Source organism: Petromyzon marinus, chromosome 48 (genome assembly GCF_048934315.1).
Source record: "Petromyzon marinus isolate PM22_M1 ecotype Great Lakes invasive population chromosome 48, UKy_Petmar_22M1.pri1.0, whole genome shotgun sequence".
Taxonomy (NCBI): domain Eukaryota; kingdom Metazoa; phylum Chordata; class Hyperoartia; order Petromyzontiformes; family Petromyzontidae; genus Petromyzon; species Petromyzon marinus.
In genome coordinates, this window is record NC_133714.1 from 6,582,016 (window position 1) to 6,594,845 (window position 12,830).

At 59.4% G+C, this 12,830-nt stretch overlaps 1 protein-coding gene across 4 annotated transcripts in view; it reads left to right on the forward strand.

Annotated features, from left to right (window-relative positions):
- Positions 1 to 12,830, forward strand: part of LOC116952798 (inositol 1,4,5-trisphosphate-gated calcium channel ITPR1-like) — a 275,732-nt gene that overhangs the window by 93,404 nt on the left and 169,498 nt on the right. For 3 of the 4 annotated variants that reach the window (XM_032972456.2, XM_076074483.1, XM_076074485.1), the window contains 9 exons: positions 1,389 to 1,472; positions 1,720 to 1,866; positions 3,194 to 3,289; positions 5,758 to 5,808; positions 8,697 to 8,881; positions 9,491 to 9,590; positions 10,229 to 10,389; positions 11,152 to 11,293; positions 12,145 to 12,303. In XM_032972456.2, coding sequence (XP_032828347.2) covers positions 1,389 to 1,472; positions 1,720 to 1,866; positions 3,194 to 3,289; positions 5,758 to 5,808; positions 8,697 to 8,881; positions 9,491 to 9,590; positions 10,229 to 10,389; positions 11,152 to 11,293; positions 12,145 to 12,303 — 1,125 coding nt within the window. The remainder of the gene's footprint in view (positions 1 to 1,388; positions 1,473 to 1,719; positions 1,867 to 3,193; positions 3,290 to 5,757; positions 5,809 to 8,696; positions 8,882 to 9,490; positions 9,591 to 10,228; positions 10,390 to 11,151; positions 11,294 to 12,144; positions 12,304 to 12,830) is intronic. The other variant, XM_076074484.1, reaches the window with a different exon arrangement.

The window sequence follows — 12,830 nt, forward strand, 5'->3', positions numbered from 1 at the left end:
ACCGATTTGAACGTGGACATGTTCAACAGTGACCCGCTTTAACCGAGTTTTGGTTATCACCGCGCGGCGCTCGTGCCAGCCTAGGTGCGCTCTGAGGCCACGTAAACAGACCCGGGTTCGCAATGGGTTGACTTAGTGAGACGACTGGTGAGATGCACCCACCTGTGCTACCCCGCTGTGCACCGTTGGTGCGTCTTGCAGAAAGACAAAGAACCCCCCCCCCCCCCGTATAGCCTCAGCGAATTAAAGGGGCCGCTTCGTGAATGTGGCGCGTTCACCGCGTTGACCTCGCAAACTCGCAGGTGTGCAACCGTGATCGAGACGATATCGTTGTTGCAATTTAACGTATCGTTGCGATTTCGAACGCTTCTCTCATGTGGGCGAGGCGAGGCCACCGCTTCGCAGATGAGCTGTTGGGGCGCCAGAGATGTTAACTACCTCGCCTGGTACGCAGGAGGTCGTGGGTTTGATCCCGACCCTGACAATGCCTGCTGCTGTATATTTAGAGTTTGCGTGTCTCTCTCTCTCTCATCATCACGGTGGCTAGGAGATGTTAACTACCTCGCCTGGTACGCAGGAGGTCGTGGGTTCGATCCCGACCCTGACGCCTGCTGCTGTATATTTGGAGTTTGCGTGTCTCTCTCTCTCTCATCATCACGGTGGCTAGGAGATGTTAACTACCTCGCCTGGAACGCAGGAGGTCGTGGGTTCGATCCTGACCCTGACGCCTGCTGCTGTATATTTAGAGTTTTCGTGTCTCTCTCTCTCTCGCATCATCACGGTGATTAGGAGATGTTAACTCTCTCTGTCTCTCTTTCCCCGTGGTCACGGGGATTTTTCTTGCCGGGTCCTCGGGATTTTCCCCTGCACATTTAGAATCAACGTAGCGCGTTTAGAGTAATTTTGCTGCTATACATTTCCACGCGATGATGACTTTAGTTTAATAGAGTTTAATAGAGTCAGTTCTGCTATAACGCCCCGTGTTGTTTTAACGATGCGAATTGGACATCGCGCGATTGAGTGAACGGAACTGCGCGAGTCGGAGTAAGCGGTTGTACGTTTGCCTCGACGTGGCATCGCACAAGGCGGGATGCTGCTGGATGCTTCGAGACGCTATCCACGCGCCTCGGTCTTTGTTCAGTCTCACGTGTCATCGGGGACACTGCTCTACCCCCCACCCCCTCCGTGTTACGTGTTATTTATTAGAACGCGATTTTTCCATCGCGCGGGACCCAACTCCCACCGCGTAAAAGGGGAACACGCCTGCAGCTTTAATGTTGCGGGACGAGGGGGGCTTCTTTTTTTTATCCTCGGTCGCCGCAGACTTCTGTCAGCGTCCGGCATCGCGGCGCCTCCGTCACGCCGTTGTCGCCGCCGTGGCCGTGCAGGTGAACTCCGTGAACTGCAACACGAGCTGGAAGATCACGCTGTTCATGAAGTACTGCGAGAACAAGGACGACATCCTCAAGGGGGTGAGTCGACGACCGTCCCCCCCCATCTCCCCCCCCCCCCCCCGCATCTCCCCCCCCCGCCCCCTCCTCGGGGCACGTGGCAGCACCGTCGTCCGTCACGCGCGAGCACGCGTACGTCATCGGAACGGGAAAGGGTGAACAGCGCTCGCTCCCGGCGGCCTTGGGGTGAAGGCCACGCGGTCGGGCAGGGAGGTGGGGGGAGGTGATGGGTGGTTGATCTCTGGCTTTGTGCGTGCGTGCGACGCAGGGAGACGTGGTCCGTCTGTTCCACGCGGAGCAGGAGAAGTTTCTGACGTGCGACGAATACCGCCGGAAGCAGCACGTGTTCCTACGCACCACGGGGCGTCAGTCGGCGTCCTCGGCCACCAGCTCCAAAGCACTCTGGGAGGTGGAGGTCAGAGGCCGCCCTCGCTCGCACCCCCCCTCCCCCCCCCCACCGCCGCGTCGCGGTGGCGAGGTGTTAACGACCTCGCCCGGTGTACGGGAGGTCGTGGGTTCGATCCCTTCAGCTTTTCCCTCCAACACCACGCGTTTGGAGTATTCGGCCGCTATACATTTCCACGCGATGATGGCAAGCCACTCCGTCGAGCTGTCATTTGTGAGCGCCAGGTCGCTTCTGAAAAAGAGCTACACAGCTCAGTGGGGCCTTACGTTGTAGGGTAAAAATTGTTTAAAATCATGTCTTTGACAAGAACGAACCGTACCAAGGGGGGGTACAGAAATTCCGCGGGCCAGCGAAGCCCAAAGTCACTTCAACATACAGAGCTTGCTGTCCTTCCCACGCACCTCCGATCAGCACGGTCGGCTACGTACGGCGCGAAAGAAGTTCAACACACGTACACACGTCGCAAAATGACCCACGCGCGCCGAGCGAACTTGCGATCGGTAAACACCCCGCAGAGCGGTGACTAACACCTCTCTAACCCCGGGGGGGGGGGGGGGGGGGGTGGGGGTGGGGGGGTGATATCGCAAGCGCCCGCCCCCTCCCCTCTCCCTCCCCTCCGTGCGCACCTCACGCCCGGCTCAGTGGGGACCTTCTGGCCTCAAACTCTCGCTCCCTTGCCCCCTTGAGCTCGTGACTTAAACAAAAGCTCTGTTCCTGCACAAGGGGGGGGGGGGGGGGGGGACCATCAAACCCTCACCCCTCTAACTCGCCGCTCACCCGCCACCACCCGTCGCTCGCCCCCCCCCCCCCGTCGCTCGGAACGTTCTCACCGCTCGCTCGCGCTGTTAGGCGGGGTGGGGGGGTGGGGGGGGGCGGTGCGTCTTGTCATCTCGGTCGGCAAACGCAATGCACTCTGGGTCCCGTCCCGCGACCGACGACGGCCAGCCGGCCGGCGGCAGCAAGCCTTCCGCGCTTCACGCGGTGACGGCTGCAAAGCGCACCTAGCCTGGCGCGCACCTAGCCTGGCGCGCACCTAGCCTGGCGCGCACCTAGCCTGGCGCGCACCTAGCCTGGCGCGCACCTAGCCTGGCGCGCACCTAGCCTGGCGCGCACCTAGCCTGGCGCGCACCTAGCCTGGCGCGCACCTAGCCTGGCGCGCACCTAGCCTGGCGCGCACCTAGCCTGGCGCGCACCTAGCCTGGCGCGCACCTAGCCTGGCGCGCACGTGCGCCGCGGCGACGTCGCCGCCGCCGCGTCTCGCCGTTGAATTCTGACCGGACGCCGCGGCCGCCGCCGCCGCCGCCGCCGCTGTTGTTGTTGTTGTTGCTGCCCACAGGTGGTTCATCACGACCCCTGCAGGGGCGGCGCCGGGCACTGGAACAGCCTCTTCCGCTTCAAGCACCTGGCCACGGGAAACTACCTAGCGGCGGAGGTGAGCGTGCGGGGCGCGGTGGGCCACGAGTGCCCCGGGGTCGCGACGTTACCCCGGGGTCGCGACGTTACCCCGGGGAAGCGACGTTACCACGGGGTCGCGACGTTACCACGGGGTCACGGAGTTACCCCGGGGAAGTGACGTTACCACGGGGTCGCGACGTTACCACGGGGTCACGGAGTTACCACGGGGTCGCGACGTTACCCCGGAGTAGCGACGTTGCCCCGGGGTCGCGACGTTACCCCGGGGTCGCGACATTACCCCGGGGTAGCGACGTTGCCCCGGGGTCGCGACGTTACCCCGGGGTCGCGACGTTACCATGGGGAAGCGACGTTACCACGGGGTCGCGACGTTACCACGGGGTCACGGAGTTACCACGGGGTCACGGAGTTACCACGGGGTCACGACGTTACCACGGGGTCATGGAGTTACCACGGGGTCACGGAGTTACCACGGGGTCACGGAGTTACCACGGGGTCACGACGTTACCACGGGGTCACGGAGTTACCACGGGGTCGCGACGTTACCACGGGGTCGCGACGTTACCACGGGGTCACGGAGTTACCACGGGGTCACGGAGTTACCACGGGATCACGGAGTTACCCCGGGGTCGCGGCGTGCCGTGCGACGCCTACAACCGCCGCGTCGTCATCCAGCCGCGCGGCGACTTTCGTGAAAATCCTGAGATCCTCAAGTCGGGCAGGGGTGTCCATCGCGGAGGAGGATGTCAGAGGAAGTGACAGGTGGCGCCTTGCGCGAGAGAGGGGAGCAACGCTCGATCCCCATACAGATGGTGATTAATAAACAAATGGCGATTAATCCGCACTCGGTAAATCCACGCTCTGCTGTACCGCCTTCCCCTGACCAACCGGGGTATGATGTCGCGCAATTCCCCTTTCCCACGGGAAGGGGGAATTTCACAACAACATCTGTGTGTATGTGGTGTGCGGTGATCCACCAACCCTTGCTGCTCCTGCTGCCTCCACAGTGGATCACTACAGGCAGCCCACGTGCACCACCACTGCCCGGGACTTTCACTGTAACGGGGGACAATTTTTTTCTTCGTGGTTTTGGGAAAACGCCATGGAATGTGGGGCCACTGTGGCGAGATGGTAACTACCTCGCCTGGTATGCCGGAGGTCGTGGGTTCGATCCCCGTTGTCAAGGGGTTTTTATTTCCGGGGCCTTCGGATTTTTCCTTGCACATTTGGAATCAAAGTAGCGCATTTAGAGCAATTTGGCTGCCATGCATTTACACGCGATGCTGACAAGCCACTTTGTTGAGCTATCATTTGTGGCCAAGTTGCTTCTGAAAAACAGCTATACAGTACACAGCTCAGTGGACCTTACCTGGCGCGAGTCGGAATAAGCGGCGATAAGCCACTTTGCTCAGCCGTCCATTCGTGATGGCCAGGCCGCTTCTGAAAAAAAGAGCCTCACAGCTCAGTTGGGGGCCTTGTCTGGTAAGTAAAAAAAAAATGCTTTTCGTAGTTTTTAGTTTACGTTCGGACAAACGCAAAAATCTCGCAGCGTTGTCCGGAGCGGCTTTCCGGGCCTTGAATCAAGAGCCCCACCACACCACCACACCGCCACATCACCACCCAGCCACACCACCACACCACCGCCACCACACCACCACACCACCACCACACCACCACACCACCACACCACCACCACCACACCACCACATCACCGCACCACCACACCACCACCTCGCCACACGACCACTCCACCACACCACCACACCACCACACCACCACCACACCACCACTACACCACACCACCACCACACCACACCACCACTACACCACTACACCACCACACCACCACCACCACACCACCACACTACCACACCACCACCCCGCCACACCACCACCCCGCCACACCACCACACCACCACTCCACCACACCACCACCACACCACCACCACCTCGCCACACCACCACAACGCCGCCCGGCCGGCTGTGTTACCACCCCGGGCCGCCTAGAGAGGGACCGTGAAGAGTGAACTTTTTGTCAAGGCCATATCTATAGAGGACGGGGGGGGGGGGGGGGTGGTGTCTTCTTGTTTGTTTTCGGGTTCGACCCCGTGACTATAATACGTAGGTTACTAGTTGAGCACACACCGGTGTTGTGGAGAGTAAACCCACGACGTTTGAAATTCGAGCGCCGAAGGCGTTCCGCCGGTGATTGCAGCAACCAGCATCATCAGGCGAAGGCCAGAATTGTGGAGGAAGCCGCCTCCTCCTCCTCCTGAGAGGGTGAATGTGACGTCGACACTTGCGAGCCAATCAGGTGCGACGACCGTAGAGGGAGCAGGGGTTAATGTCGTGTGATTTAAATCACAATGGCAGGCTGCTGTTGTTATTTTGGCAGTGCCTCTGCCCGGCATTTGGATCCTAACGGCCGAGAGGGAATACATCGATTATGAAGCACAGCTGTCTGCTGCTGCCGTTTGTTGTGTGCAGGTGAATCCTGATTACCGGGATGAGGCTGAGGAATCTACCCTCAAATCTCCTGTGAGTCGTGTGTATATATACATACCTTTGTCCGTGTGTGTGTGTGTATTCAGCCTCAAACGAGTACCCTGGTGCGGTGTGTAAACGTCGCCGCTGGGGAGACAAAGGCGGCCGGGCGTGGTGCTGGCCACCCACCCCCTCGTGCGCCGTTCCGGCCTTCGTAGGCGCTGCTCGCTAACAGCACTTGCCCCTACAGTCTGTTAATGCTATGCGGGGGATCTTTGTCTTTGTGGTTGAGTGTGCGTCGTGATAATCGTGATTTCTCATCTATTTACTGCCCTATCATCAAACCCCTGCCTCTTCGTACGAGCTGCATCAGTCATTGGATGCGTTTGACCATACTTCACCGTGCTGGTCAGTGTGGGTAGGTGAAGGGGTCGAGGTGTACAAGACTCGTTCAAATAGCCGCTCGTCAGTGGTGTCGGCCACAGGCAGGATTTGAACTCAGGTGGCCGTGTAGGTGTGTGTGTGTGTGTACGTGCTGGACTCTTTAAACCTTTACAATGAACGACTTTTTTTATTTATTTTACCAGGTAAGGGCCCACACTGAGCTGTTTAGCTCGTTTTCAGAAGCGACCTGGCTACCACAAATGATAGCCCAGCGAAGTGGCTTGTCATCACGTGGCAGTTTACTGGAGCGAAATGCTCGAAACGCGTGATGTTGATTATAAATGTGGGGAGCGGCGGTGTAGCGGTTAGCGTTACGCTGCGCTACGAACCTGGCGACCCGAGTTCGGTTCCCACTCACTGCCAACACCAGTGACGATTATCTGAACCGGTCCTGGGCCTCCCCTAGGTCGACTCAGCCTCAAATGAGTGCCTGGTGCGGTGTGTAACCCTCGCCACTGGGGAGATAAAGGCGGCCCGGCGTGGTGCTGGCCACCCACCTCCTTGTGTACTGTTCCGGCCTTCATAGGTGCTCGCTAACAGCACTTGCCCCTGCAGTATGTTAAAGGCTATACGGGTGATCTTTGTCTTTGTGTACGTGCGTGACTCTTAAAAACCGGAGGACCCGGAGAAACATCCACGTGACCACCACGGGGAGAGAGACACGCAAACTCCAAATGTACAGCAGGCGTCAGGGTCGGGATTGAACCCACGACCTCTTGTATAGTTAACATTTCACCACCGTAGCACCCGTCACGGTGTGTAAACATAAGCACTGGGGGAGACAAAGGCGGCCGGGCGTGGTGTTGGCCACTCACCTACCCCATGCGCTTAGCCGGCCTTCGTAGGCGCTCGCTCACATCACTTGTCCCTTGCACTAGCAGCCTCTTGAAGGCTACGCGTGGGATCTCTGCCTTTGTTTTGTGGAATCCTGCGTTCCGGTTGTGCCAGCTCAACTCACCGCCGCGCGGGTCCTTTGGCGTCGCGTTTCTTTCCGTCAATGTTGTCTCCGCGTCCCGTGCGTACATATTTCTCGGTCCAGCTTTTCAACAACAAAAATCGTGAATAAGTATGTTGATTTAGCAAGCCAGAGGACGAGAATGGAAAAACACCAAAAGAAATTGCAATTAAAATTTAATTGTATGCTGATTCACTCTTTAGTCGGTACCTTTATGGGTGTTGGAATTGACAGGTGCTGATTGGGAATCAGCGGTTCTAAGTAATTATGGGTAAACGCACACAGAGTCAGAATCTTTATTTCAGACTGGAGGTGGAATCCGATGAGCTATGAAGCTCTTTTTTGCACAGATGTCCAGCAGGGGCACGGGTTCAGCGAGTTACAACTGAAAACAATAAAACGATGAAATTGTAAAATCGAGAAAATGTGAGCAGTTCACAAAAAAAATAACATAAATCAAGTGAGTAATGTGATGTATGTCTGCTGCACTTCTTTTGCACCATCGTACGTAGCCATCCGTGCCAATCGGAGGTGCGGGGGGTGGGGGGGAAGGACAACAAACTAAAAATAAAAAGCAGTTATAAAGAGACGAGATTCTCAATGTAGATTATTTAAAAGTGTGTAGCTCCCAGTGGCTTCCTAATATCGGAAGGAAGAGCGTTCCAGACGGCCGTGGAAGCGCATCTGAAAGCGCCGCGATGGCTGTGACCGGTTTTTATTTGCGATGGCCAGCCAAAGCTGCCCGCTGCTGCTATTGCCGGGATGGCCGGAGTGTCGAGTGATGATGGTTTATATTTCCTTGACGAGGTCAGCGATGCATTGTGGCTCATTTGTGGCGAGCACTTTGCGCGCAATTCAGCGTATTCGTGCTTGTCGCACGAGTGCAGGAATTCCCGCCGACTCTTCAAACGCATCGTTCGCGCGATCTGTCTCCGGCAATTTGCCGTTGCGTGCAGTCTTTCGTTGCTCCCCCCCCCACCCCCCCCCCCCGCCAGCGTTCCCATTGGCAGGAGGCCACCCACACGCCACATCCACCGCACGCCTTTCTCATCGGCTCCCTCTGCGTCAATCTCTGGTCCGGCGTGTGACGTCAGAGAGCAGGCGTCCAGGCGGGGGTGGTGGTGGTGGTGGGGGGGGGGGGCGGTGATTTTTCTCCGGGCGCCGAGAGAAATCACGGTGGCAAGATGTTCACGAGTTCGCCTGGCGCCCTGCCGCGCCGAATTCGGGTTGCTGTCCGCGGAGTTTCTGTTCCCCTCCGTTCGCGCGTCTCGCGCCGGGCTCGCGTTGTGTTGCAATAAAAAAAACGTGAAAATTGAATTCCTCGCCCGGTTATACAGGCGGCTGTGGGTTCGACCCCCCGACCATTGACCGCCTGTATATTTGTAGTTTCCACGTGCCCATGTGTCCGTGTGTCCATGTGCCAGTGTGACCGTGTGAGCACGTGTCAGCGCGTCCGCGCGCCCGTGCGTCCGTGCGCGCCCGCGTGGCCGCGTGTCCGTTTGTCGCTGTGCCCACGTGATGGTGTGACCGTGCGGCGTCCCAGGGCGACGGCGCCGAGTCCTCCGAGTCGGCGTCCCCCGCGCCGCCCCCCCCCCGCAGCCGCCTGCGAGGCGGGGGGCCGGAGCGCGTCATGTACGCGCTGGTGTGCGTCCCCCACGGCAACGACATCGCCTCCATCTTCGAGCTCGACCCCACGACGCTGCAGCGCGGAGACTCGCTCGTGCCCAGGCGAGCGCTCAACTCTCGCCCAGTCGCTCGCTCCCTCGCTCGCTTGCGTTCGCTCACCCACTCGCTCACACGCTTTCTCGAATGCTCGCTCCACTTACTCACCCGCTCCCTTCGCTCGCTCACTCGCTCATTTTCTCGCTCGTGCCCAGGCGAGCACTCGCCCGCTCAGCTCGCTCAACTCGCCCAGTCCCTCGCTCGCTCGCTCACTCGCTCACTCACTCAGTAACTCACTTGATCAATTGCTCACTTATCCATTTGCATTCACTCTCAAACACACATTTAAAATTGTACATGTTCTGGATTTACTCTCCAGCACACCGGCGAGCTGATGTAGTAGCTGTATTTTGGCGCGTTTTGTTTACGTGACAAACCTTACTGGCTGTGTCGGATGGTGGAGGGTTACGACGCATTTATACTAACGCCTTCCTACCCAAAACACCTTTATAATGAGTAATATTGGTCGCGAAAGCCGACGTGTTAAATCCCTTCGTCTGCCCGCTCAATCGCTCGCTCGTTCGCCCGCCCACCCACTCGCCCGCGCGCACACAGACCAAGCTCTGCATGTTCATAGGTTGTTTGCTTTGACGTGCCGTCCCGTGTGCCCGTCAGGAACTCGTATGTCAGACTAAGGCACCTGTGCACCAACACGTGGGTCCACAGCACGTCGTCCCTGATCGACCACGAGGAGGACAAGCCCGTGATGATGAAGGTTAGAGAGCACCGACTACCGGCACACGTCAGCCTGCGCCTTTGGAACTGGTGAAAGAGATTTGAAAATGCGAGTCTTCAAACCTCTCCATTGGTCTTGCACCGCCTCGTCTCGCCTCTCTCATCTCCTTCCGTGCCCCCCCGGCGACCCGAGTTCGATTCCCGCTCACGGCCGACACCGGTGATCAGCCTCAAATGAGTGCCCGGTGCGGTGTGTAAACATGTGACGTGCTGGCCCTCATAGGCGCTACTCTTAAACACCGCTTGCCCCAACGGTCTATTACAGGCTACGCGGGGGATCGTCGTCTTGGTTATTGTTGCGTTCGTGCGTGCAGTGGCCCGTGTTCGGGCCAGCATCGGCGATGGAATATCCGTACCAGTCGCGGGCCAACCCCCCTAGGTGGATTCGGCCTCAAAACGAGCCGCCGGTCGCGATGTGACAGAGTCGGGCGCTGTGGTGTCACCGACCCCCCCACCCATTCGTGTACCACGGTGCCGGGCTTCCGTAGATGCCGCCACCCGCTAACACCAACAACCTGCCCCCCCCACCCCCCACCCCCCCCCCCAAACGGGGGGTTCTTGTCGAGGCCATAACGAGGAGGGCGCTGGGGGGTGGGGAATCTTTTTGTCGCGTCTCAGATCGGCACCAGCTCCACCAAGGAGGACAAGGAGGCGTTCGCCGTGGTGCCCGTGTCGCCGGCCGAGGTGCGCGACCTCGACTTCGCCAACGACGCCAGCAAGGTCCTGGGCACCATCGCCGACAAACTGGAGAAGTCGACCATCACGCAGAACGAGCGCCGGTAATGGGGGCCCGGCGGTGGCGGCGTTTGCCGCTTCCCGCGCGGCTGTCAAACGGGGGCGCCAAAGGGATTGCGTTGACGTAGCACGTGTCATTATTATTATTATTATTGTTGTGATTTTTTTTTTTAGTCCTGTTTTTTTACGTTGGTTTTTTTCATCTTGCATCTCGATTTATGTTTAAATCAGCACACCAGAACTCGTCGCATTGATCCTACTTTCAAAGGCGCCACGGTGGCTAGGAGATGATTACTAACTCACCTGGCGTACAGGAGGTTCATGGGTTCGATCCCAACCTTGACGCTTGTTGTGTATTTAGAGTTTGCGTGTCTCTCTCTCTCTCTCTCTCCGTGGTCGCGTGGATTTTTCCCCGGGTCCTCCGGTTTTCCCCTCCACAATTAGAATCAACGTCCCGTGTCGAGTATAAATGTCCACGTGATAAGCCACTTCGTTGAGCTATCATTTGCAGCCAGGTTGCTTCTGAAGAAAGACCTGCGTAGCTCAGTGGGCCTTACCTGCTAAAATACGCGGCAATCCGAGTTCGATTCCCGCTCGCGGTCAACGCCGTTGGTGATTATCTGAACCAATCCCGGGGCTCCTCCGCTCGGTCGGCCGGGCGTGGTGCTGGCGACCCACCCCGCCGTGTGCCGCCGTCAGCCTTCACAGGCGCTCGCTGACAGCACTTGCCCCAACAGTCTGTTCAGGCTATACTGGGGGGCGGGGGTGTGGATCTTTGTTTCCTTGTCACGTGTGCGCGAGCTCAGGTTCGTGAGCAAGCTGCTCGAGGACCTGGTCTTCTTCGTGGCGGACGTGGCCAACTCGGGGCAGGACGTGCTCGAGGTCACCGTGAACAAGCCCAACCGCGAGCGGCAGAAACTGATGCGCGAGCAGAACATCCTGAAGCAGGCGAGTCGCCGCGGGGGTCGCCGCCGAGGGGTCAAGGGGTCACGGGGTCGCGGGCAGGTGGCGGCCGTCGTGCGACGGCGTTTTCGTGGCGGGTGGAGCTGGGGCGAGAGAGAGTGCCGTCCCTATGCAAAATGGGCTTGCAACGGCGGTTTCTTATTGGTCAGTGGCGGAATTTGGGACCCCCCCGCCCCCTGCTCCTCCCCTACCCACCCGTGGGAGTGGTTTCAGTCGGCCACGTTGGGGTGGCGAGACTGAGCGTCGCCGGCTTCGATTCGCACCGACGAAAAACGTTCAGACAATGACCTACGGTATCCACTCGTCGTACATTTGCTTCCGCGTTGCTTGCAACAGTCGCTTGGACAACGCTGACATGTTTTAAGCGACGATAGTTTTTCACGTTCATCTCGTCCCGACGTCTCGCACCGCGTCTGAATTTGGAGTGGGGGGGGGTTGGCTGTCGAGGGGGGGGGCGAATCGGCGGGGGGGGGTGGGGGGGTAGCTGCGAGCACGTGTTGACGGTTCCATCCACTCACTGATGGAGCGTAGCCAGCGACGGAGCGTTGCTGTGCCACGCGCGTGACCTCTCGCCGGCAGCGTCCGCGTAAACCGCCCTCTCGCTGCCGTTAACGCCCGCGTCTCGAGTCGTTTGTTCGATGCACGGATCACCGAGGGACGCGGGGGAGGGGGGGGGTGTAGGGGAGGGGGGGGGGCCGCGCCAGTCTCTCACTTCGAGCGTCGCCAACCGGAGCGCTCGGCGCGGCGATGTCTTGCGGCGGCGGTTTGATCTGCCCGGCGCGCATCATCTCTCCCCTCCCCTCTCTCTCTCTCCCTCTCTCTCTCTCCCGCGGCAGATCTTCAAGCTGCTGCAGGCGCCGTTCGTCGACGGCGGCGACGGGCCGATGCTGCGCATGGAGGAGCTCTCGGACCAGCGGCACGCGCCGTTCCGCCACATCTGCTGCCTGTGCTACCGCGTGCTGCGCCATTCGCAGCAGGACTACCGCAAGAACCAGGTGGCGGCGCCAAGCCCAGCAAGTTGCAGCCTCGGCAGGCTGTCGGGGCGAGCGCTGGTAGCGAGTGCCGGCGCCTGTGAGGGCGCCGGCACGGCGCGCGACGGGGGGTGGGCGGCCAGCAGCAGCGCTTGCCTGCAACACGCCGCCTTTGTCTCCCGAGTGTCGATGTTTGACACACACCGCACCGGGTAGTTGATTGAGGCCGAGTCGACCTCGGGGAGGCCCAGGACCGACTCGGGAAATCCGTCACCGGTGGTGCCGCGTCGAACCTTCACCAAACGACGGGGGAGGGAACAGCAGCCCCGGGTTCGGTGGGATATGGGGCGGGAGAACTGGGGGGCTCACTGCTCCGCCACCCAGGTGGGGACGATGAGCGCGGGGGGGGGGGGGACGTGAAGGTTTATACGGGGAGGTGAGAAGGGGGGAAGGGGAAGGGGAAGGAGAGGAGGGAGGTGGGAACCGAGGGGTGAGAGGGAGGGGAGTATATATATTTTACTTTTATTGCAACACAACGCTAGGCCGGTACA